The sequence below is a fragment of the Fulvia fulva genome, chromosome 5 (genome assembly GCF_020509005.1).
Source record: "Fulvia fulva chromosome 5, complete sequence".
Lineage (NCBI taxonomy): Eukaryota > Fungi > Ascomycota > Dothideomycetes > Mycosphaerellales > Mycosphaerellaceae > Fulvia > Fulvia fulva.
Window position 1 is genome coordinate 3,321,730 of NC_063016.1, and position 21,870 is coordinate 3,343,599.

Consider the following 21,870-nt stretch of genomic DNA (forward strand, 5'->3'; position numbering starts at 1 on the left):
CCGAAGCATCCAAAGTTAGGGTCTATTCGAGTCATCGCAGTCTACGAGCCGATGGCATGGCCTGCTTCAGCGTCTCAAGCTTTTCCAAGCGATCTTGCTCACCGCGCTGCCAATCACTGCCAAAATCCCTCCAGCAACTCTCGAAAGCCTCGCTCCTCTCCCCCTCAATCCAACGCTCATAGGCCGTGCAAGGCGTATTGACATATTCCTGAGCTCGACACCCCGAGTCCGCTTGATCAGCCTGTGGGATATCCCGCGATCTCATCGATCGCCCCTCGTGGTCAGTAAGGTGTAGCGGCTGAACGATGACCTTCGCACAGACAGGCAGCTCCAGCAAGGGATCCAATATGTACTTCGGTACATAGCTTTCAGCATCGTGGCAGTTGGCGAAGGACTTAGCAGCGAGACAGTGCTGCGCTTCACACCACGTCAACCCCAGCTGGTTATATCTTCTCGATCGATGCATCTCTCGGTGATTCGCATTGTCCTCATCTCGGAATCGGACGTATAAGATCGGCAAATCCTCAAACCGTTTCAGAGCAGTAACCACATCCTGCAACTGCTTCCTCTGCTCGTACACTCGCCCCTCAGTGAAACCTTCACTCGGATCTCCTTCGTACCACATGTGGCTACACTCATCATAATTCCTGCTGCTACCGTAATGATTGTAGCAGTCAATGTAAATCTCAACATAGCGAAGCCTGCCATACGGTAGCGCCAACGGCGGCGCATACAGCACTTCGTCCGGGTCTAGGTTAATCTCATCGTGGAGGTAGAAGTAAGCACCGCATGTCTTGCTGAGCCAGTCGTCCATCTCCTGTCGCAAATGCTTGGTGGTACGACGGAGCGTTAAGATCCGGGCATAGCGGTCTTCAGGGGCGTAGGGGTAGGTATTGCTTGCTTTGAACTCGTGGTTGTGAGGGGTCAACAGTTCGTATATCTGTTGGCGTATCTCGAGGGAAAGGTCGAAGAAGGTTTTCCGGTGTGGCTTGAAAGGCCCGAATTTTAGGACGTCGGCATAAGTCCATGCCATGATGCTTTCTAAAGGTATTCGTCCGATGGTCGGATAGGAGCAGATCGTAGCGGATTCTGTAGAAGCTGTCGTTGCTCCCGAGACAGTTGAATCCACGAAGTACAACTTCTGAGTCACGCTGCGTTATCATCGCGGCGATCAAAAGACAGACAGCTGGTAAGCATAAGCTTTGGGAAAATCAGACTGCCAAGCTTTTGCTGAGGACCTGGTTTGGAGTCTCCATCGTACATCCTCACGACTGCCATCGTCACGATAGAACTTGCTATAACGACATCGTGCAGTGCACAAGTGATGGTCTCATCTCTGACAGCGCCATACACTGTCTGGCAGTTTACAATCAGCAGCGCCGCCCAGGTCACGCCTGCGCTTCGTCTTCGCTACTCTGTGTTCGTCGAAGGTAATTCCCAAAGAGTTCGTGGCGGCTGAAGACAACTCATCAATATCATTCATCGTCAATGTAAATATCTACATGAAAGGCGAGACTGCATGGACGCCCTTATTCTGAGCACCCATACGGCAGCGGACTCTATCCAGCGACTCTCCGACTCCTCTTCTTCGCCGGACTGCCCAAACTTGGCGGCACCTCTTGTCGTCCCTTCACAGCGCTCCCCTCAGCCTCGCCTAGTCCGCCAGCGAAGAGATTGCCCCTCGCTACTCTCTTCGGAGGACTGGCGACTCCAGGCGCAGGGGCATCTGTGGACGATTTGAAGTCAAGCTTAGGTGCGAACACCTTCGCTGAGTTTACGTTTCTAGCATCTGACGCAGCTGGCGCTTTCGCACACTTCTTGGGCGGTGATGCTGTTATGGCATTCTCCTTGCCCTGAGCGAGCGGCCTGGCGATCGAACCTGGTGCTGGAAGGCGAGATGTGGGCTTCTTCTTAGGAACGGGGATCTTTTCTGTGGCGGCCTTCTCCTCGATGGGCTTTATTAAAGGCCCTTCTTCCTTTGGCGGGTCGACAACAGCAGCAGTCACACCGTCCTTCGGCTTCGCTGGTGTTGCCAGGCGTGATCTTCGTTTCGTCGTGCTTGGGGCCTTCGGTTTGGTCACCTTAGACTGCTCAGGTTGTAATGACGGGACTTCAGCTGGCGGCGGCGGCGCCTTGCCGGGAGTCGATGCAGTCCTTGGAGGCTTCAGTCGACGAAGCTTTGGCTTGCTCGGCGTTTCGCTGGGCGCGGATACTGCAGGCACGCCCGTCATCTCGTGGTCAGCGGCTGCAGTGGGATCCGGTACAGGATCTGTTGCATTGAGCTCGTCCATCATCGTCGACTCCGCAGGCTCGTTGCCACCCTCATAAAATGCCACAAGCGTTTCTGCCCACTTTACGCCTTTCCGTCCTGGCTGGTCGACATCGATGGTAGCAGGATCTGCTGCAGGGAGCTCCTCAAGTGCACCATCTTTAGCCATTCGCGTGAGCTTCAGTGGCGGAAGCACGGACCCACCCTTGTTCTTCCGAGTGTTGGCTTTGGTGAGGTAGGCCAGCTCTTGCGCTTCACTCTTTTTTAGCACGATCGGATCTTGACTCCCTCTGACAGTGATCTTGTTTGGTCTCAAGAAAGATGTGGTAGGTGGATCCTGCTGTGATGTTTTCTTCGACCGTCCGCTTCTTCGAGATGTTCTCCCTGGTGACAACGGATCGAACTCAATCTGATCTTCTTGCAAAGCTGATGATTTCGTCTCTGCTTCCGTAAGCATATTCTGTTTGCGCGGTGACGGACTGTTGGGATCACGATCTGCAAGCACTTCGAACGGCGCTACATTTGCAGCTGGGCTGGCCAGTGCTTGTCGCACAGTATCTGAGTTGCGCCTGTTTTCGAAAGATTCCCGTCGAGCAGTTGCCGACATGTTTGTACCGCTCTTGCTCTCAGTCGCCCGTTTCAGGAATGCTTGTAGCAAAGCAGTGTCATCTGATATGCGAGGCTGCTTTGGTTTTTGAGGAGACATCTGTGGCTCCTCAGGCGGCGCAGACGATGAGCGCGTGACCTGCGGTACGTCCATGTCGTCCACACCCATTGCAATCGCAGCTGCACTCTCAGGCAAAGGAGAGCTGCGGAAAGGATCATCGCCTTGTGTAGATCTATAGACTGGCATCTTGACCGGTGTAAAGGCTACGAGATGTGGTTTGTCGAAGGGCCGCAAGCTGCCCTTCTTGAACGGACTGGTTGACTGCCTTCTTGGCGATCTGCGAAGTGGAAGTCGTGGATGCTGGCCTTCGATGTTTGGGATCGGGCTTGATGGTAGTTTGCTCGGTGACCCAAGGGTATTCAATTGTTCTCGAATTTGCGATGAGTAGCGTCTGGCGTCTTCCAAGGCCTCCTCCTCTGAGCTAGGGGTATTCTCTACCGTTTCAACCCAGCCAGACTGTTCGAAAGGCTCCGGTGTGGCTTCTCTTGCGGCCGGCTGTAGAGTCCCATCATCCTCGACATCTTCCCATTCTCCGTCCGGCGCGTCATGTGAGCTGGGCTCCGGGGCAGAATTGTCTTCGGTGTGCATGACTTCCAGCTGCGCTTCCTGCTCACTCGATCGATCAGGCTCCGCTGTCGTCTGTGCTGATGGCTCTCTTCCGGTGCGCATCTCACTTGTGGAGACAGACTCTGACTGCACAGCACCGTCACCTTCAGCCCTGCTCGTGAGAGTCTCTATCGCACTTGGTTGGGTCGCGAAGTTTGTAGGCAATGTCCGTCGGCGATTCGCATTCGCCTGCCTGACCTGGCTGATCGGCCTTCGCCGTCGCTCCTTGACAGGCGAGACGAAGCCGTCGGGTATGGCTGTAGTTTGTGGTAAGTGTGGCACCATCGCTTCCAGAACCTTGTGGTCTGTTGTACCCTCGCTGCCCGTCTGACATGCTGATACATCATGGGGCTCTTCGCCGCGCTCTTGAGGCTCGGGCTGCACTTCAGCCGTGTCGTCGTCAATACTGGTAGCATGGTTCGGGTCATGATTCGTTGCAGTGCCAGCACCAGAATCTGCGTCTGCCTCATCTGCCACGCTCTCGTCCTCCCACTCTTCTTGTGCCAAGTCGCCTGCCTCGGCGACCTCTTCAACAGTGCCATCCTCATTGACGACCTCAACATTGAGCACCTCCTCTTGATGGTCCTGCTGGATTGCCTCCTCCTCTTCCTCCAAGGCAATTAGCTCCTCCCCAGAATGATTCCCTCGCGTCACGATACGCCTGTTAGTGGGACTGCCCCGTCCCTCCCAAGCATTAACACGCTCTCCATCATCGGTGCGCATCTTCTTCACAGCCCTGGCGGGAGAGTCTGCGCCTATCGCATCGAACATGCCCGATGCGCCTCCGAACATGGTGCTTGGCGCATTGTGGTTGAGCGCAGTGCCATTGCGTTTCCAGACTTTCCCGAAGCGCACCTTCTTGCGTGAGAAAGGCGATTGTGGTTTGCGATCCCATGCGCGCGTTATACGGGATATGGGCAGGTTGCTGGGCGCGAGGTGGGCTGCCAGGGGTGAGTCGGAGGATGATGTGAATGCTGTGCTGGGGTCCATGGTGGATGATGTACATGTATGGTCGCGTGGCGGTAGAGATGCATCAGACGCGTCCATGTTGCGGGAGGAATGGCTGGTGCTGTGGGCGCATGGAGGAGTGCGGTGGGCGGTGGGCGGTGGGCGGTAGGCGGTGGGCGGTGGGCGGTGGGCGGTGGGCGGTGGTCCAGTCGCGTGTGGCAAGAGACGGACGGGAGATGGACGAAGCGCGACTGTGGATGATGATCAAAACAATGAATCAGGCAGCCGGGAAACGACCGAGGTCTACCCGAGCGCGATCCAAACACGACTTCACGTTTTGCTTCCTTTCGTGCACACATTCACACATTCACACATTCCAGTCGGTCAGCTGACTGCTGACTGCTACACCTCTGCGGCCGAGCACAGCAGCACAGCATCCTCTGGGCCAATACGTGTGCTCGAGATCCGGATTACTGCTCCCAGGTCACGACGGCCAAAGTCCTAGCTTGGCGTGCTGAAGCGCTGCTGCTGCGCCGCCCGAAGCACTCCCTGACGGCCAGCCCACACGCTTCGGACTGCCTGCTGAGCGTTACAGCATGCGATGATACGTCTCGAGTAGATCAGCAGCGCATGCAGGGTGCACTGAATGCAACGACGGGAATACTCTCAGCGCCTGCGCTCCTGACGCGACTCTGACCACGCTCGCAGGGCCCGGTTCAAGATGTGCCTTTGCCTACCCATGAGGCACAGCAGCGGCCTCGCATCTCAAAAGGACGACCGACGCTGAATCTGGTCTGACTGCGCACGTCATTTCTGGAGGGCGACTAGAAGCTGAAGAAGCATGCAGTGTGTCCATGCGCACTGGCTGAGGTACATCCTGCTGAGAATTTACACAATTAGGACAATACAGATCCTGCCATGGACGCGGCACCGCACCACATGGCGCGATCCAGTTCTGAAGACAGCCTACTAAGGGTTTCAGCACAATTGTGCAAGGGAGCAGGATTTCTGGTTGGACGCCATGATGTATGTCACTATCGCACTCCGGGAGCCCTTAAGCGAATTTGCATGGACCAGTGTCTTTTGATCCTAAAGGATTGAACCATTTGACCTAGCCGCGATCCTCACGCCTAGTCGCAAAGTATCACGTCGTCTCAGGAAGCAGCGGCAACTCAAACAAACACCTGGGGGATGTTGGTAATCGTTGCTCAGAAAATCGAGCGTCAGCCTCGCAACCCTTCCAGTGTCCGTCGATGTTTTGACTTCACTGCTTAGCCGATCCGGACGAGAAGCTTGTCTCAGCTCGCTCCCCGAGAATTTACGGCTTCATATACCTATACAGCCAGTCTGCGCAGAATAGCATCAAGCCACGAAGTGGTCAGCTCAGTAGTGGTACACTTCAGCTCGGCTACTTAGAGTTTGCAAAGCATTTCGTTTCCACGTGGCCAGCAGCCAAATCCTGGAGGCGTACTGTGCCAAGATCAGGCGATACGCTCGAGTCTCCCTGCGCCTGTACAAAACACGAGGTCTTCCGGCTACGCGCGCAAAGTCAGAACATTCTCGACAATACATTCGTAAACAGTGACGAATCGCGCTTTCTGGTGGCGATACTTGGTTTCAGCTCTGAGAGAGAGGCCAGGAATACGTTCTGGTGGCTTGGCAGTGCTCGAGATGCATACCATGCTGGCATGACACTTCCCAAACTACACACTGGACACCAAAGGAATTACTCCAGGCTGTCACGCAGTCCATCGGGTTCGAGCAGGACGCCCACCATGTCTTTTCGCGAGCTTCCAATGCCGACTGTTTCACGCATCACTTGTCTTGCACAAGCACAAGCAACTTTACAACACTGCTCGACAAAGTTGTGCAGATCATGGCAAAACCATCCGGCGCGAGTATCACCGCCAGGTACTCCCATCGATGCTGGTGGTCAAAGACAATTCCAACAATGGCTCGATCAGTGGGAACAGGCCTTCACGACATACCTATCATACGCTATGCCGGCGATGAAGACAGACGATGTGACGACATCGAGAATACTGAAGGCCAACCACCTTTCGTGTACGATCCTGGCCTCCGATAGTGGACCAAACTTCGACAATGAGTTTCAGGCCATCGTAGAATTAGCCGGAGCAATAGAACAATCACGTACAAGCAGATCTGGGAGCGCTTCGAGGTCAGAATTACCCACGGAGGGGAACGAGCCCTGGAGCTCGAGCACTCTAGACATACATGAACCACTCTATGTTGTCGTTGCTCGATGCGACCGCAACTCTACCAGGAAGCGGGCCATGGACCTGTTAGCAAACACCTCTCGACGATGAGCACTGTCACTCGATGATACAGCATGCACAGGGAGACCACAAACGGACACACTCAATGCGGACTTTGCTATGTCCGCTCCGACATCATCCTGGCTGGGCTGCCGAATTGAACGAAGCTGTCACTGCCGAAGGATTGCGGTCAGGTTCCACTCTGCCAGATAGCCTTAGGGCTCCCTGGTACGCCACGAAACAAAGTTGCAATCCTCGCGATCCTTCCCGTCCGTCTTGCCATGTGGACCAAATTTGGCTTTCTTGGCGGGCAAGTCAGCTCAACGCCTTACCGCCGACTTTCCTCGATCAAGCAGGTCGTTATAGACTTTGGCTGGTCAGTGTCTCGACACGCAAGCTGGCCGACGTAACACTTCCTGCCTTCCAGGTATGAATAATGTCGTCGACAATTTCCCGGATGTGCATTCGATCGGATGTCACGTCGGCCGTCAAGCCTTCTGACTATCAGCATTATCATCTGCAGTAGCAGGATCCTACTTTGCCGGATTTGCCAGAATATGCATGAGCTCATGATCCTCTTACGGGGATGATCACAGCACAGTTGCATGTATCACATCTCTGCAAGCTGCTTGGACGACGATCTTGCTACAGCGGAACACCGAATACATGTGGATTCTCTGACCGCTTGCCTACTATGGAAGGTACTGCGGACACCCATCGTGCATCAGACCTGGCTCTATACGGGCAAGGGTTTTGGATCCTTAGCTCAATGTTCAGAGGTCAGCGCTACGGGGTGACTTCGCTCCTTGCATGAACTGCCCTCCTCCAGGATGAAGGATGCTGCATGCCACCGGACCTGGAAGGAATGGCTTGGAAAGCTGACCGGTATGCCTTTTAAGGAAGATCTCACGGCATGCCATGGATCTGAGGAGTGGGAGAAGCAGATGCGAGGGAATTGTTAAGAGGAGGAACGTCGGACATGAGCTGGCGGTGAAGAGTAGGACAATCGGTATGAAGCGCAAGCCTTGGCAGTGACGAAAGACTCTTTTACGTCGCCATGCCTCCATGCCGAACCCCAAACCATACGATACACCGGTTCCAGGACAGATGACTGCTGCTACAACGTCCAGACCACATCATCTGTTACTGGCCTGGTGCACGGACTGCATCGGCAAGCCGAGCCTTTGCCGGAAAGCAGAGATTTCGCCCGCTACAAGCCCATATATACGATTACAAACTGCATTAACTTCAATACCAACAATAGATATTTCAAATATCACGCACATCATATTGCTGTCTTCATTGGTTTAGTGGTTAGAATTTCCGCTTGTCATTAAATTGCGAGCGCGGGAGACCGTAAGGATCACCCAGAACATCTTCTATACCATAACACATGCTGACGGCCTCACTAGTGGGTTCGATTCCCAGATGGAGAGTTCTACAATGAGTATCAGGCTCAGGTCATCTTTTTTGCCAACTGGCGAGCTTCAATCTTGCGTATCTGGCCATCAAACCCATGAATGAGCAGATGTACTGAATTGAGCCATATGCTAGCTCAACTCAGCTTGGTCAGGTACAACTGTAAGACCACGCAAAAATCCTGCTAGACTCTTCGATTCATCATCTTCCTATCGTGTCGACATTGGGTGCACGCAAGGGAAATAGGGTGCTATATGTTCGATGAGTGAAAAGTCTTTGCGAAGAAAGGAGAAGGTCGTGCATGACTCCTCATGGCCTAAAGCTGTCCTTCCAGCATCCCAGAGCGACTCTTCTTGTTGCCCTGGTTGTGGGAGCCATGAAGGAGATCAGGCTGGTGAAGCATAGGCAGCCATGTGCTTGCTCAGCCCAGGTTGGTGAGCTACAGCCGGGCGACAGCATGTTTTATTGTGATACTCGGAATGATGACAGATGAATGACAAGAGCCTAATCAAGACTACTGTTCCAACCCTGCCATGCCATCGTATCGAAGGAAGGGGCCGCATGAGCAAGCCTGATCCGCAGTTGAAGGAATACAACCACATCAGTAGAAGGCTTACACGATCGGAGTATCCGGCACCGGCCATGGTTCACCGGCCTCCCCTGCAGAATAAGCTTAACATTTATCGCAGCTATGCTGTTGATCCACTTTCGGGCGTAATACATACTCAGCAGCAACCTATTCACGTCCACTATACGATTTCGCCACAACTTCTCCGATCAGCCCATTCTCCCTCGCCACGATAAGATCTGTCCCAAGCGCCGCCTTGACAACGCTCAGATCTGCCCCAGCACTCCTCAGCTGATCCGCCGCCGGGATCAAGGTATTGACCAACGGCGAGCTGACAACAATGTCAACATCGTTGACACCATCACAAAGATATGCCGAGATGTCGGCCTTAGGAGCTGCGGGATCTAATGGCGGAAGTTGCTGCCCGTTGACGTACAACACCGCAATGTGTAGGATCGGATCCATCGTGATGACCGCACGTGTTCCATTTTCGGGGGACCATGAGAATGAGCTATGGTAGTAGCCGCGGCCGGCGACGTGCGTGACATTGCCTGGGACGTCAAGTTGGTTCCAAGGATGGAGCTCGTTGCCGGTGTGGTAGGTCGTATTGCGTTTGACTGTGCCGGAGATGTTGTTGATATTGGACGGAGCTGACCATGATTCGAGCGTGAGACTCCAGTTTGAGAGAACCAATGGGTTCGCGTTTTGCTGTCTCGAGGACGCCGTCGTGTTGGCCACACCATGAGGGGCGTTACCCTCTTTCTTACGGAATGCAATCATGGTGGTCTGATTTCCGGCTAGACTTAGCGTGATGGTCGTGCTGTGATTCGTTTGGGCGTAGTTGGTAAGGCGCTCCTGCTGTCCGGTCCAAGCGTCATAAACGTATGGAGTACCAGTGACTTCAAAACTTAGCGTTTTAGTCGTCGGTGAGGTGTCCCGTGGCAGACCTGTCGTGTCGTAGTAAAGGAGAATGATAGGTTCTTCCTCATCCTCTCGTCATCGACTGTACCAAAGTTCCTTACTATCGTCCGGCACGATGCGTGGCGCAATGCCGATAGAGTCGAGAGTCAGAGCGAGATCACCTTCCGAGGTAACGTGAACGTTTGACAGAGCTGTCATGTTTGCCAACATTGCTTTGATCTCGACTCTATCATCTGTTGTCGTGCGGCCCAAGATCTTATCTGGGACGCCACCGTAGAACACCACAGGAAGGCACCCTTTCGCAAATTCAACCAGCTTCTTGACACCAAATATTGTCAAGGTCTCATTCTTCCTCACCACAAGCGCACTGAAGGCTTGTTGTGTTGGCGCCAAAACTCCGTCCTCAACGTATGCCGCTTCTAACGCGAAGTTGTCGGGCGACAGATACTCGTATGTATACCCAAGTCTCACCAGATCGTCACTCAGATATCTGGCTCCAATTGGCGTGCTGCTTACACTTTCGTTTTTCAACCAGAATGCCACGTCAACTTTTGCAACACCATACTGCATAGCCCATTGCAACCTCGAACTGTAATTCATCCAACCACCATAATCCTCCCATCCAGGTTGACGCTGTCCATGCATCTCACTAGCAACGTAGCTGAATGGTGTGCAGCCTGGCCACGTCGTGTTTGGATAGTACCCAGAGAATGGCATGCCATGAAGCTTGAAGGAGTTGACCCCACCCACTGCTGCGCGGTTGAGATAGTACAGCTGCTCCGGTACTGTCTGTTGGTAGGTCTTGTAAAAGACGGAGCCAGCTTCCAGTGAGATGACTTCTTTCCCTGCAAGGTTCGCCGGTCCAGAAAATTGAAGGTATCCGTCGATCCCCGCACCATCCCGCGCATCGAAACCAAGAGATTCCGTTTCGGAGGCGGAGACATAGGGGATGTCGGACAACATATCGACTGGCAGGTTGTAGCCTACTTGAGCATTTGATCCGAGGCCAAGCGAGTGGGCAAAGTCAGTGAGGCCGTTGAGGTACTGTTTATTCAGTTCTGTCATCTGCTGCTGTCAGCGCGACGCCAGGATGGATCTAAGGTGAGCATACCGTCTGGCGAAAGTCGGCTACCACATTAACACCCTCTTCCGTCGAATCCAGCACGAAATCGTCCGGATCCGCGAAATCTTGGCCTGTCATACCACCACCTACACCTCCTCCATTATCGTGCATCAGTATAGGTAAGTACTTGTCAATAGAGTATCCATGCTGCTTTGCGAAAGCTTGGGGCACCTGTGGCGTCCATAAGATGTTTGACGGGAACTCCTATCGAATCTTGTAGGTATCCGAGTTCGACCTCAACTGCTGATGGAACCGATCGCATAAGTCGCACAATGCGGTCTTCGTCCACTCTGTCTTGGTCCACTTCGCGTTTTTCGAGCACTCGAAGAGCCTGTAAGTGCGATTTGTAGTAGGAATCTTCGCCATACACCTGTTCCGTGCGTCAGTGTGACAATCTGGCGGTATGACAGACTGATTCCACGCACCTTCTCCCGACCCGCGAGTATGCTGAGAGAAATGGCAAGGTCAGTCCCTCCATGATTTGGCGACGGTTCGATGGGGTCCTTGTATGCCTATTGCATCCCTCGTAGTGCCTGGGCTCGTAAGTTCAATGCCCAGGCTGGAACCGGTCCATCGTGGCTGTGAAGACCTAGAAGATTGGTATGTGTAGAGACTATGAAGAGTGCGACACCGTGGAGTAGGGCGTTGCCTTGTACTTGTTAGCAAGCCTTGTGCGATGAAGGGGGGCGAAGCATGCCAATGATGTGATTCCACGCGAGAACGTCCAAGTCAGGGCCACCTATTGCCCTACTTCGCCAGACTAGATGCTCTATCAGCTTTGTACTTGGCCCAGGACGGTGGAACTAACGCTCATCCTTATCTTCTGAAGACTGTCGATCACATGGGGACCTCCTGTACATGCCATTCGAAGGACTATCCGGACAGTCGTCTGTTTTGTGGTCCACCATCCAATGGCAGTAACGGCATTCGTGCTCCGGGACTTCACCCTTACTGCTCTTCTTGTCGACAGCTGGGTGTCGCTTACTGGATTCAAGTCGTCGGGGTGACTGCTGTCGATTCGAAGGGTGAGCGCCAGTCTCAATGTCCTCAGCTTGGTCGCCCGTCTGCCCTTTTTTTCATCGCCTCGATCCTGGCCTCTCTCTCGGCCTCAGGCTGTGCACGGCGCACGGCATGACTGGCTCTTGCTGCTGCTGCTGCTGCTGCTGCTGCTCTGACCTCTTTTCGGTGCTTACTGCTCCCAGTATTGCCGTGGTCGCCAGGCTCGAAGCGGACCCGCTGTAGAGCTGGCTGCGTTGACTGGGCGGGCTCGCTGTTCGGCTCGACAGGCTGAGACGTGCTAGAATCGTGTGGCTGCCGATACATGCCGTGCGTTTCCTATTTCAGATCCAGATGAGATGCACTGGCGACAGTCTGGCCTGGCTTGTGGCGCGGTGCTATGGGTAAGAGGCAGAGCGACGCAGAAGCGATGGGCGGAGCTTTTGAGACGGCCATGTTCCCAGGCCGTGTTCCAGCGTCATGGTGCAAGTCTGCAAGAGCTCCTGAGCTCGAGATGACATTGTCAGAGACGTCTCGGTGCAGGTACGCCACGGCCGCTCCTCGAAGCACTGCCGCCGCATCATCTCATTCCGGGCTAGACGATTTGCCAAGGCCCAACATCTAGAAGTCTCCCCCATGTGCTGCACGATCCCACCTGACACCACACTCCCACCAAGGTTAGATAGTCGGCGTCAAAACTTCACTGGCGTTACCTGGACAACACTTGGCTTTGGTTGCGCTGTGCGCCAGATGGGACTGTGCGCCAGGTGGGGAAGGCTTGTACAGGCTAACACCAGGCGGCGGAAGCTAAGGGCGCTTGTGACTTCAACACTCGGAGACGCTGTACAGGAGAAATCCGATTGCCTCGCTCGGACGTGGCTGCTAGACTCCTGCCTCCTGGCAGCTCAGGTCCTGCTTCCGCATCATCGCCGAGACCGAGCCTGGACGCTGCGCGAGCAGCACGACGAGTAGTGCAGGCCGGGGATGGATACGCCCGACATCGTTCCGCAGGAAATTCTCACAGCATTGGCCATACGTACGAAGCAGGCTTGCCGCTTGAGCTGGTGACAGGCAGCTTTGCAAACGCGATACTTGAGATGCGGAATCTACGTTTTACGAGCTGCGTACCGAGCTGGAAACTATGGTATGCCCCTGAAGGCATACTCTCAGCAGCAATGCAGATGCAGACGACGTGAAAAACGTTGGTCATACTCTATTCTATCGACACAAAATTGGCCAGCCCAGCAAGACACCGTTGAACGCCATGGTCAGGAGATCGCGGACCGCACCTCAGTCGGGAGCGCAGGGCTTATGACGACCTCAGGGAACGCCTTCAGAACGCGATCATTGAGTCCAAGAGCATATTCTCGCCACTGCTCACGTACACTATCACTCAGGAGAGCTCCCCCGAAGCGCTTTTCTGCCTCTCCGTCGATGGTTGGACTGGACATTGCGCTGTCCTGCCGATTGCCGTCGTTCAAGATGTCAACGAACCCCTCGAACAATATGGCGTCTTGCTTGTCGAGGATCCTGTCGAAATGGACTTGACCAGCTTGTTGCCGAGACTGGTCCAGCTCCAGTCGATGCCACAGCTTCTCGTGCTTCTTGGCCGCCTTCTGGACATTCTCATCCTCACTCTTTCCAATCACAAGTCCTTCTTCAACGAATCGATATCTGCGCATCATCATATGAATCGGACCGCCGAAGAATCGGATCATGTTGATGATAACCTGCCACTCCGGTCTCTTGGCATATGCAGTGTCCATGGCCCACAAGACTTCTCGTGCGTTACGGAACGCTTCCTCTCGAATACCTTCTGGCATATATGCGAACGTGTTGTTGGTCTCCCCTTCCGCTCTGTGCTTATAGAAGGCTATGGCGTCGTAAAGAGTGTCTCCAATCTCTGCGAGAACATTCCACTGCTCGTTGTCAAACCATACATCGTCGATGTCGTTGCAGACTAGCGCTGCTGCAATCGTGAACCGACACAGCGCATCGCAATCACCAAGTCGAAACCAGTTGGCCGGGCCAGAAGGCACTGCCTTGATGTAGCTGCGGAAGAATTGATCGTGCTGTCGATCGCTAGTCTTGTCGCTTGTCACGGTCAGGAAGGTCTTGTACTCTCTGGCCATGTTTTTGGCACCGGCTGTGTCTTCGAAGAGATCATACAGCACTTGGTTGAGGCTGTAGCCCAGCATATTGTCGTCATCTGCTGTCATGTCGAACAGCGAGCCCTTGAACTCAGCGATCGTTCCGATGATGATGATTCGCATAAAGGCCACATAGCGCTTCCAGTTGGTGTAGTGCGGGATGACGCATCTCGAGTACTCCCAAGCACAGGCGAAGACCTCTGCCTTCACCGAGGGAGGGAGATCGACACTCTGTAGATCGTTCGCGATCTCCTCTGGGTAATGCCACTTGTAGGCCGGCATATTGAAAGACAATGGTATGGGTTTGTTGGATTGAGGTGTGTGTGGATGTATCGAAGCTGCGCCAGGCTCACCTACGATCTCATGCTTTGAACGACTGTGACCGGTCTTTGAGATTGGGTACCCGGTGCTCCTCACTTCCGTGTCGTCCTGACCTGAATCAAGCGCCGTGGGGCCATTTTTGGCGGTGATACTAAGACACAAGACCAGTACGACGAGGGAAATGTATTGGTCGAAGCGAGCCGATCGCTGATCACCGCTACCAATGCTCATTGATCATGCAAGGTCGAATGAACGCGGCCGATACTATGGCGTAGCGAGAACTCCGACTTCACGAAGTGTGCGGCCGTCCTAATGCACAACAGCAGTCCGTCCCGTGGCTGGACCGGCAATAGCAATATCGAGGCTACGGCTTCTGCTCGACCTCGCACCGATGTTCTGTGCTCGTATCCTCGGCACGAACAGTCCTTGCAATGTCTTTGGCTACACGTTGGATGCAGCGTAGTTGGGAATGGCGAACATCTTCATTGCCCTTGCGCATAGTGCGCCCACTTTGTTACCGTGCACGATCAACGATACCCGACCTGTGTGCGCGCCGACGTTGGACTAGGCCGAGTAACCACAAAGTGCTATGTTGACGACGCAGCCAAGCTTGGAAACCGCTTTTCCCGGCTATACAAGTGGCTTTAGGCTAGGCTATGCAGCGTCTGCTTTCGTTGTCTTGATCGGCACTATCGCTAATTAGGGCCATTCTGCAGCATATTGATGATACGGTCGCTCTCATGTACGATTGTTCTAGAGTCCACGTCGGCTTCCAAACAGATGTCCCCACGGACTACGACCGGCGACCGACGCTGATGGCCTGATACAGCAGTCTATGTATCGATGGTCATTTACCTATACAGGCTCTTTACTGACAAGCTTGAAGACTCGATAGAGAAATATTCGGCGACCACGGGCCACTAAATTCATAGCAGGCAATCACGTGTGAGATAGCTGCACACGAACCGGGAAACGCAGCTCAACAGCTGATGAGAAGGAACTGTGCAACGCTCGTTTACGTTACGGCGTATTCGATTGCGTCCATCATTCTTCATCATACTGTGTCATGCCGCCATCGACAGTGTACGTGGCTCCAGTAATATAGGAAGCATCCTCGGACAACAAGAAAACAATCAGCTTTGCAGTCTCCTCGGCAGTCCCTCTTCGTGGTATTGGGATCGCGGCCACCAACTTGTCTCCAACCTCTCGTCCGACATTCGCATTCATGGGCGTATCAATGGCACCAGGCGCAACGGCGTTGATGTTGATGCCCACGGGTCCATATTCCTTGGCCAGGGCTTTCGTGAGGCCAATATTACCGTGCTTGCTGGCAATATATCTATGCTCGCGGTAGTACGCGATCTTAACTTGGCCTGCAGATCACTCACGCAGGACTGCCGCCTCTGGCGCGAAAGGCCAGCGACTGGGGTCATATTCACGATACTGGCTTTTCTGCCGGTGCTCGCAGCGGCTGACGCCATATGCTCCAGCTCGACATGCAAGCAGTTCGCAGCACCCGTCAGGTTGACTCCAATGACATGATCCCACTTCTCGATGCCGCGTTGCTCGTGCCAAAGTTCGCTGGTTGGATAGTCGTACACTCCCGCAATTTTCGCAGCGCCATCAAGCTGCCCGAACTGTTTAATGGTCGCTGCAATCCAGGCTTCAACTTGTGATGAATGGCGCACATCTACCTTGTGCGCATACACACTATCTGGCACACTCGCATGTTGAGCTATCTCCAGAGTGGCTTGTTCCAGGTTCCCTGGGACGTAGCTCAAATGGTGCCATGGCCGCTGACTCTACCAATCGTGGCTGCTGGTCGACGGTGCTCGTGATCGGGATCAGCAGGTCCGATAAGATCCTCGTCGCTGTCCCAGAGATCAGACGGGGTACGCTTTGCAACGGCAACAACAAGAGTCGAGCTGATGACCAAGCCCTCACAATCACTCAACGAGGCGTGATAGTGCCGGACAGCTGTGTACCTTGTTGCTATTGTGGTCCCATTCTTAGCGTGACTAAGATCACGGGCCCTATCTTTGCCCAGGATTTCGCGTTATCGCCCGACGGGAGGAAGTCGTCACTTGTGTACTTGGTGAAGCCACACTTCTTGGGTCGGCCCGGATGGTAGTCATGCCTGATTGTCTCACTTCCCCTTGCAAGTTGTAATCTTTCTCGAGCATCATGCGCCTACGCAGGAGGGTGTACGAGGTGCAGACCCCTTGGGGCCCCAATCACTCCCGGGATGTCGGCGACTGCGATCGTGGCTCGATCAGAATGATGCGCACGGGATGGTCGTCGGCAGCCTCGATCACGGTAGGCAGGCTCGTGCGGTTGCTTTGAGCAGATGTGATTGCATGAAATACAATGATATCGCTGCATACCTACCTCCTAGGTCCCAGTCATGGTCCGTCGCCTGGCACATGCCTGCAGGCTGCAGTTGATGCTCACCGAACAATCACACCGGAACAACAACATCCATCCCTTCTTACCAACCCCGTCGCCATCGGCCATCTCAGGGCCGCATTGAGCTGCGATGGTACGATGGCCAATGCTTGCTCGCCTGGCAGTATTACATGCCCATTTGATTCCACGCTTCGGCTTCGCGGTGAGAACAAGCGCCTCAAGGATCCAAATGCCCCCTGCCATCGCAAACCGAGATGTCTCGCTTTGAACGGCTTGGCCATAGGCAATGCCCTGCACCAGTAGTGCTCTAGAGACGGCAGCATGCCAGCCTCAACAGCCTCGTGCTAGAAAGCATGCCCTCCGCCAGCCCTCCTTGTTGCTCGACGCATCTGAACCACGACCCCAGAGCGCAGAACCCAAGGCCGAGCTTCTACCTTCCACCAACAGTGTACGCTCGATTGGTCCTACTGCCAGGTGTAGTAATCATCAAGAGGCAGCTCGAACTTCAGCCGCTGTGAGTATGGCCGCCATTTGCGAGGGAAGCGTTTCGTTTCGTCGCATGCGCTTTTGGAAGTGCTCGAGTAGGCGAGAGCTGGCACATCGAAAACTGCTTCGGCTGCCGCCTATTCCATCGACACTGGACGCAAGTGAGCACGATGGTTCTCCCTTCTTTCTCAGCATGGCCTGCAGTGACAGCAGCATGCATCGCTGTCGCCATTTTGATCACAGTCGTCTATCGCTGGCTTCTTCATCCGTTGAGGTCGTTCCCAGGTCCCTGGACTCATGGGATAACAGACATACCGAGCGCTCTGAAGCTATCGAACGGTGTTCAGCATTGCCACTATTACGACCTCTATCGCAAATATGGCCCGGTCGTGCGTGTGGCACCAAACGAGCTTCTTTTCACGAGCGCTGACGCGTGGGGGATATTTATGGGTACCGTGTGAGTTGCAACATATACGAAGACAACTTGCGTCAAGGCTGGAGCTGATTGACTGCACGTAGAAAGGAAAGGTGATGGAGAGGAGTCCTAACTTCATTGGTGTAGCTTCGCCTATGAATGGATATGTCGGTGTGGGTCTTGCGAGAGGCAAAGAACATACTCGCCAGCGCAAAGCTCTTGCACCAGCCCTCTCAAAGAACGCGCTGTATGGACAGGAAGAGATCATCCAGCGTCATATATCCGCCTTGATTGAAGCATTACACAAGACGGTCGCCGAGGGCGATGCAGCCAACATGTCGGACTACTGTAAGTGTGGTGCATGTTGCGATGGATAGGGGACTCTGCTGATGTTACTTCGACTCTTTCATAACTTTCGACGTCATCGGAGACCTTTCGTATGGCGAACCATTTGGATGCCTCGCACAAGGCTCAGCGACTGAATGGGCTAAATCTATCATCAACGTCACAATATATGCCACCTATGACCAAGCTATCAGAAGGGTGGCTGGTGTGGATACTTGGTTCAGAAATCTCATCATCAAGGCCTTCGTGCCGACAGAAGTCGCCAAGTGGATAGTCTTGCATGTGCAAAAGTCGAAAGAGAAGACACTGCAGAGTAAGTCTGATGATAGCACCTGACATTCAATCTACTAATCCTTTATTTCGCTACAGGACTGGCCGACACAACGAACAAGGATGTCATCCACCATCTACTGCAGAACGAAGACTCCAAGAAGGCGCTCTCATCCACCGAGATCATCCTCAATATGATTCTGTTCGCCAGTGCAGGATCTGAAACGACCTCGATCACGCTTACCGCTTGGACGTATCTAATTTGCACCCACAAGAACGTGTATGACCGACTATGCACAGAGATCAGATCTGCTTTCAAGACGAGAGATGAGATCAAAGTTGACTCTGTCATGAAGCTGCCGTATCTCGGCGCCACCATCAACGAGGCACTGCGTCTGTTCCCAGCCGGCGCAGTGGCTATGCAACGCGTGGTCCCAACCGGCGGCGCCACGATCGATGGACATTACGTACCGGCTGGGACTACTGTCGCGATATCGCCCTGGGTTGCCGGTCGTTCGCCATCGAACTTCCATGATGCCGACGCCTTTCGACCGGAGCGCTGGCTCCAGGAAGATCCAGAATTCGCAGAACATCGTCTCAATGCTTCGAGACCCTTTGGCTACGGACCGAAGAAGTGCATTGGCGAAGAACTCTCATTTTTGGAGATGAGACTCATCGGATCGCATCTGTTGTCTACCTTTGACCTTGAGCTTGACATGTCAGGCGATCGGCGGAAAGACAATGAGGCGTGGTGTTTGACACCGCGGCCTGAGACGATCAAGCTCTATCAGGTACTGCTGAAGCCCAATCTCTGGGTGCGGCTCATCAAGAGGTGATAATTCCGACTACGCACTCCCATCGGCTTCGGAAACCGACCTGCAAGTCAAGGAACTGAGCAAGTTGTTGCGACACGACCTTAGCACGACCGTGGCCATGCGAAGTCGGGCGCAGAAAGGTAAGCACATCAATATATACCGGTTGCGACATCGATACCCTCGTGGAGGATCCCGCTGAGCAGAACCTTTCACCCAAACATACAACATCGCCAAAGAGGCTTATACGTTTTCTATCACGCTTTAAGGCGCCCGTCAAAAGATGGCCGGCCAGAAACCATCACCCTCCTTTCCCCCTCCAAACGCCTGATCCCAGCCCCCCACTACTGTCGATATCCGCGCGCGTCTCTCTACTGGGTATTCTTCTCCACCGTCTTCGCCGCATCCTTCAAAGCCCCTTCAGTCGTATTGCCCCCACTGACCAACGTCTCACCAACATACTTTGCACTTCCCGCAATGCTCTCATTCTGCACACCCTGCAACTGCCCTCCCACATACCTCGCCCCACTACCAATAGCCTCGCCCGCCTGCGCCAGACCAGCAGCGACATACGAGCCCGCAGTGCCGAGAGCACTGCTCGCGCCTTGCTGCGTGCTGTCGGCGGCTTTGTTGGCTTGGTCTTGGGCTTGGGACGCGAGGTTGCTGCCTTGTTCTTGGGCTTGAGATGCGAGGTCAGAGGCTTGTCGCTGCGCGGTGCCTGCGCCTTCGCCAGCTTGCTTTGATGCTGTGTTGGCGGTGGATTGAGCTTGGGATGCGAGGTTGTTGCCTTGCTTTTGAGCTTCAGAGGCGAGGTGGGAGGCTTGGTTCTGGGCTTGAGAGCCGAGGTCGGAGGCTTGTTTTTGGACTGTGCCGGCTGCTTCGGAGGCTTGCTTCGAAGCGCTGTTGGCAGTATCTTGAGCCTGGCTGGCAAGAGAGCTTGTCTGGTTGTTCGATGAAGAGGTCATGGAGTCGGCGTTCTTCTGGATGGTAGAAGTGGTCGATGAGGTTGTGGATGACTTCTTGCCCATGGCCTCGTCAGCGAGCTCTTTCGCTTCCTCGTGGATCTCGCCGGTCTTGTTGTAGTCGGCCATGTTGGTAGTACTTGATTGGTATCTTCACGTGTGAGGTAGCTGAAGTGTGGTGCTGTGCTGCAGGTATCCTTGTCACAAAGCTGTAATAGGAAGTTGCGAAAGTGGGAGTACGGGTACATGTACTTATATACCCTCGATACCATGCCAACGACCAAGGCAGGTCAACACGAACAGGCCACGCATCTACATTCTTCAGGTGACGTAGGTGTGTTGGCGGGGCATCCCACGAGTACCGCAGTCTGCTGAAGAATGCGAAGCCAGTGGACACGAGTAGGCCACGAAACAGGATTGTGTAAACTCTATTGTGAGCTGAATGCGATGCCTCAATTCGGGAGCTGCTGCCCAACGCCTAGCCGTGGTATGCATGACTCTGTGTGATTCTATACAGACAAACTGACAATTCTATGCAAACATAGGAGCCTAGAGGCCATACTAGGAGACGTCAGTGAAGTGTTCAGCTTTTGAGTCGAGTGGACACTCACGTTCAGAGGGTATATACGCCGACTACTGGGATGTCTACGTATCTACGCAAAGATAGGAACCTGGACGCCGTAGTTCAAGGGGTTGTTAAACCGGAGACCTTGGTCAAGGTCGCTAATCTGCTTGATCTCAGCATCACTAAGATCGAAGCTGCACACATCGAGGTTCTGCGCGAGACGGCCCTGGTTGTTGCTCTTTGGGATAACGGCAACACCACGCTGTGTCGCCCATCGGAGCAGAACTTGAGCAGGAGTCTTGTTGTGCTTCTCCGAAATGCTCTTAATCGCCGAATGGTCGAAAAGTAGTGGAGTATCCTTTGCCTTCTGCATGTTGAGCTCCAGGAACGATTGTGGTCCAAACGACGAGTAAGCAGTGACAGCGATCTGGCGGCTCTTGCAAAGCTCAAGGAGGTCCTTCTGGACGAGGTATGGATGGTGCTCAATCTGGAGAGTCTGTGGCATATGCTTGGCGTAGCGCTCGACATCCAACAACAGCGAGCCATTGTAGTTGCTAATTCCAATCGACTTGATCAAGCCCTCATCGTACAGCTCTTCCATGGCGTGGTAGGTCTCCTCGAGGGGAGCCTTGCTGAGAGAAAGCTTGTCGTTCTCGTCGAAGAAGCCTGGTGGGTAACGGACTGATGGGTCGACGTACTTGAGGGCGATTGGGAAGTGGATGATGAAGAGGTCGAAGTAGTCGATGCCCCAGTCTCCGAGCTGCTTCTTGCAGATTGGCTTGACGCGCTCCTTGTCGTGGAAGCTGTTCCACAGCTTGGAAACGATGAAGAGCTCTTCACGCTTCACGAGACCGTCCTTGATCGCTCTTGCAACTCCTTCACCTGCTTCCCTCTCGTTGCCATAGTCGCAAGCACCGTCGAACAGGCGGTATCCAGTCTTGATGGCGTTGTATACTTGATCGGCGCAAGTCTCGTTGGTGACCTTCCAGAGGCCGAAGCCTACCAAGGGCATCTATCCATCGTTAGAACCATTGCGCCTCGCCTCAACAAGACAGACATGATCTCACCTTGCGGCCATTGCTCAAAGTCACTGTTGGCGCAGACATTGCAGCGTAGTTCCTGGATGTGATCTGGTTACTGAGACTCGAGAGTCTTTGAATTGCAGCTTGTCGAAGAGGCGACGAATTCGAGCTTCGAGAGAACAATGTGGCAGTTCTGGAGAGAAATGCTCAGCAATGCTCTCCACTCAACACCGAGGCATCCTACCTTCTTATAGCCTGGGAAAGCGACATGTGCGGCAAGCTAACACACAACGGCCACTCCACGGCGCCTTTCGCAACATTTT

At 53.9% G+C, this 21,870-nt stretch overlaps 9 protein-coding genes across 9 annotated transcripts; 2 read left to right on the plus strand and 7 right to left on the minus strand.

The window, feature by feature from the left end:
• Positions 1-31: 31 nt before the first annotated feature.
• CLAFUR5_06077 (uncharacterized protein) lies at positions 32-1,033 on the minus strand (the record flags this gene model as incomplete). The annotated part of the gene is made up of 1 exon (XM_047905225.1): positions 32-1,033. The coding sequence occupies one exon, from the start codon at positions 1,031-1,033 to the stop codon at positions 32-34; it is 1,002 nt and encodes a 333-aa protein (XP_047761598.1).
• Positions 1,034-1,559: 526 nt separating this feature from the next.
• On the minus strand, positions 1,560-4,589 carry CLAFUR5_06078 (uncharacterized protein; the record flags this gene model as incomplete). The annotated part of the gene is made up of 1 exon (XM_047905226.1): positions 1,560-4,589. One exon carries the CDS (start codon positions 4,587-4,589, stop codon positions 1,560-1,562), a length of 3,030 nt encoding a protein of 1,009 aa, XP_047761881.1.
• Positions 4,590-6,178: 1,589 nt separating this feature from the next.
• CLAFUR5_06079 (uncharacterized protein) lies at positions 6,179-6,817 on the plus strand (the record flags this gene model as incomplete). Its single annotated transcript, XM_047905227.1, has 1 exon — positions 6,179-6,817. One exon carries the CDS (start codon positions 6,179-6,181, stop codon positions 6,815-6,817), a length of 639 nt encoding a protein of 212 aa, XP_047761880.1.
• A 2,104-nt stretch (positions 6,818-8,921) lies between these two features.
• On the minus strand, positions 8,922-10,908 carry CLAFUR5_06080 (uncharacterized protein; the record flags this gene model as incomplete). The annotated part of the gene is made up of 3 exons (XM_047905228.1): positions 8,922-9,745; positions 9,776-10,739; positions 10,786-10,908. 3 exons carry the CDS (start codon positions 10,906-10,908, stop codon positions 8,922-8,924), a joined length of 1,911 nt encoding a protein of 636 aa, XP_047762334.1.
• A 2,153-nt stretch (positions 10,909-13,061) lies between these two features.
• On the minus strand, positions 13,062-14,225 carry CLAFUR5_06081 (Alpha-ionylideneethane synthase aba3; the record flags this gene model as incomplete). Its single annotated transcript, XM_047905229.1, has 1 exon — positions 13,062-14,225. The coding sequence occupies one exon, from the start codon at positions 14,223-14,225 to the stop codon at positions 13,062-13,064; it is 1,164 nt and encodes a 387-aa protein (XP_047762335.1).
• Positions 14,226-15,308: 1,083 nt separating this feature from the next.
• On the minus strand, positions 15,309-15,993 carry CLAFUR5_06082 (Short-chain dehydrogenase/reductase aba4; the record flags this gene model as incomplete). The annotated part of the gene is made up of 3 exons (XM_047905230.1): positions 15,309-15,637; positions 15,709-15,915; positions 15,972-15,993. 3 exons carry the CDS (start codon positions 15,991-15,993, stop codon positions 15,309-15,311), a joined length of 558 nt encoding a protein of 185 aa, XP_047762336.1.
• A 1,333-nt stretch (positions 15,994-17,326) lies between these two features.
• On the plus strand, positions 17,327-19,022 carry CLAFUR5_06083 (Cytochrome P450 monooxygenase abl2; the record flags this gene model as incomplete). Its single annotated transcript, XM_047905231.1, has 4 exons — positions 17,327-17,611; positions 17,676-17,919; positions 18,002-18,229; positions 18,286-19,022. 4 exons carry the CDS (start codon positions 17,327-17,329, stop codon positions 19,020-19,022), a joined length of 1,494 nt encoding a protein of 497 aa, XP_047762337.1.
• Positions 19,023-19,369: 347 nt separating this feature from the next.
• CLAFUR5_06084 (uncharacterized protein) lies at positions 19,370-20,089 on the minus strand (the record flags this gene model as incomplete). Its single annotated transcript, XM_047905232.1, has 1 exon — positions 19,370-20,089. One exon carries the CDS (start codon positions 20,087-20,089, stop codon positions 19,370-19,372), a length of 720 nt encoding a protein of 239 aa, XP_047762331.1.
• A 524-nt stretch (positions 20,090-20,613) lies between these two features.
• Positions 20,614-21,817, minus strand: CLAFUR5_06085 (putative NAD(P)H-dependent D-xylose reductase xyl1; the record flags this gene model as incomplete). Its single annotated transcript, XM_047905233.1, has 3 exons — positions 20,614-21,537; positions 21,593-21,740; positions 21,792-21,817. The coding sequence occupies 3 exons, from the start codon at positions 21,815-21,817 to the stop codon at positions 20,614-20,616; spliced, it is 1,098 nt and encodes a 365-aa protein (XP_047762332.1).
• Positions 21,818-21,870: the final 53 nt, after the last annotated feature.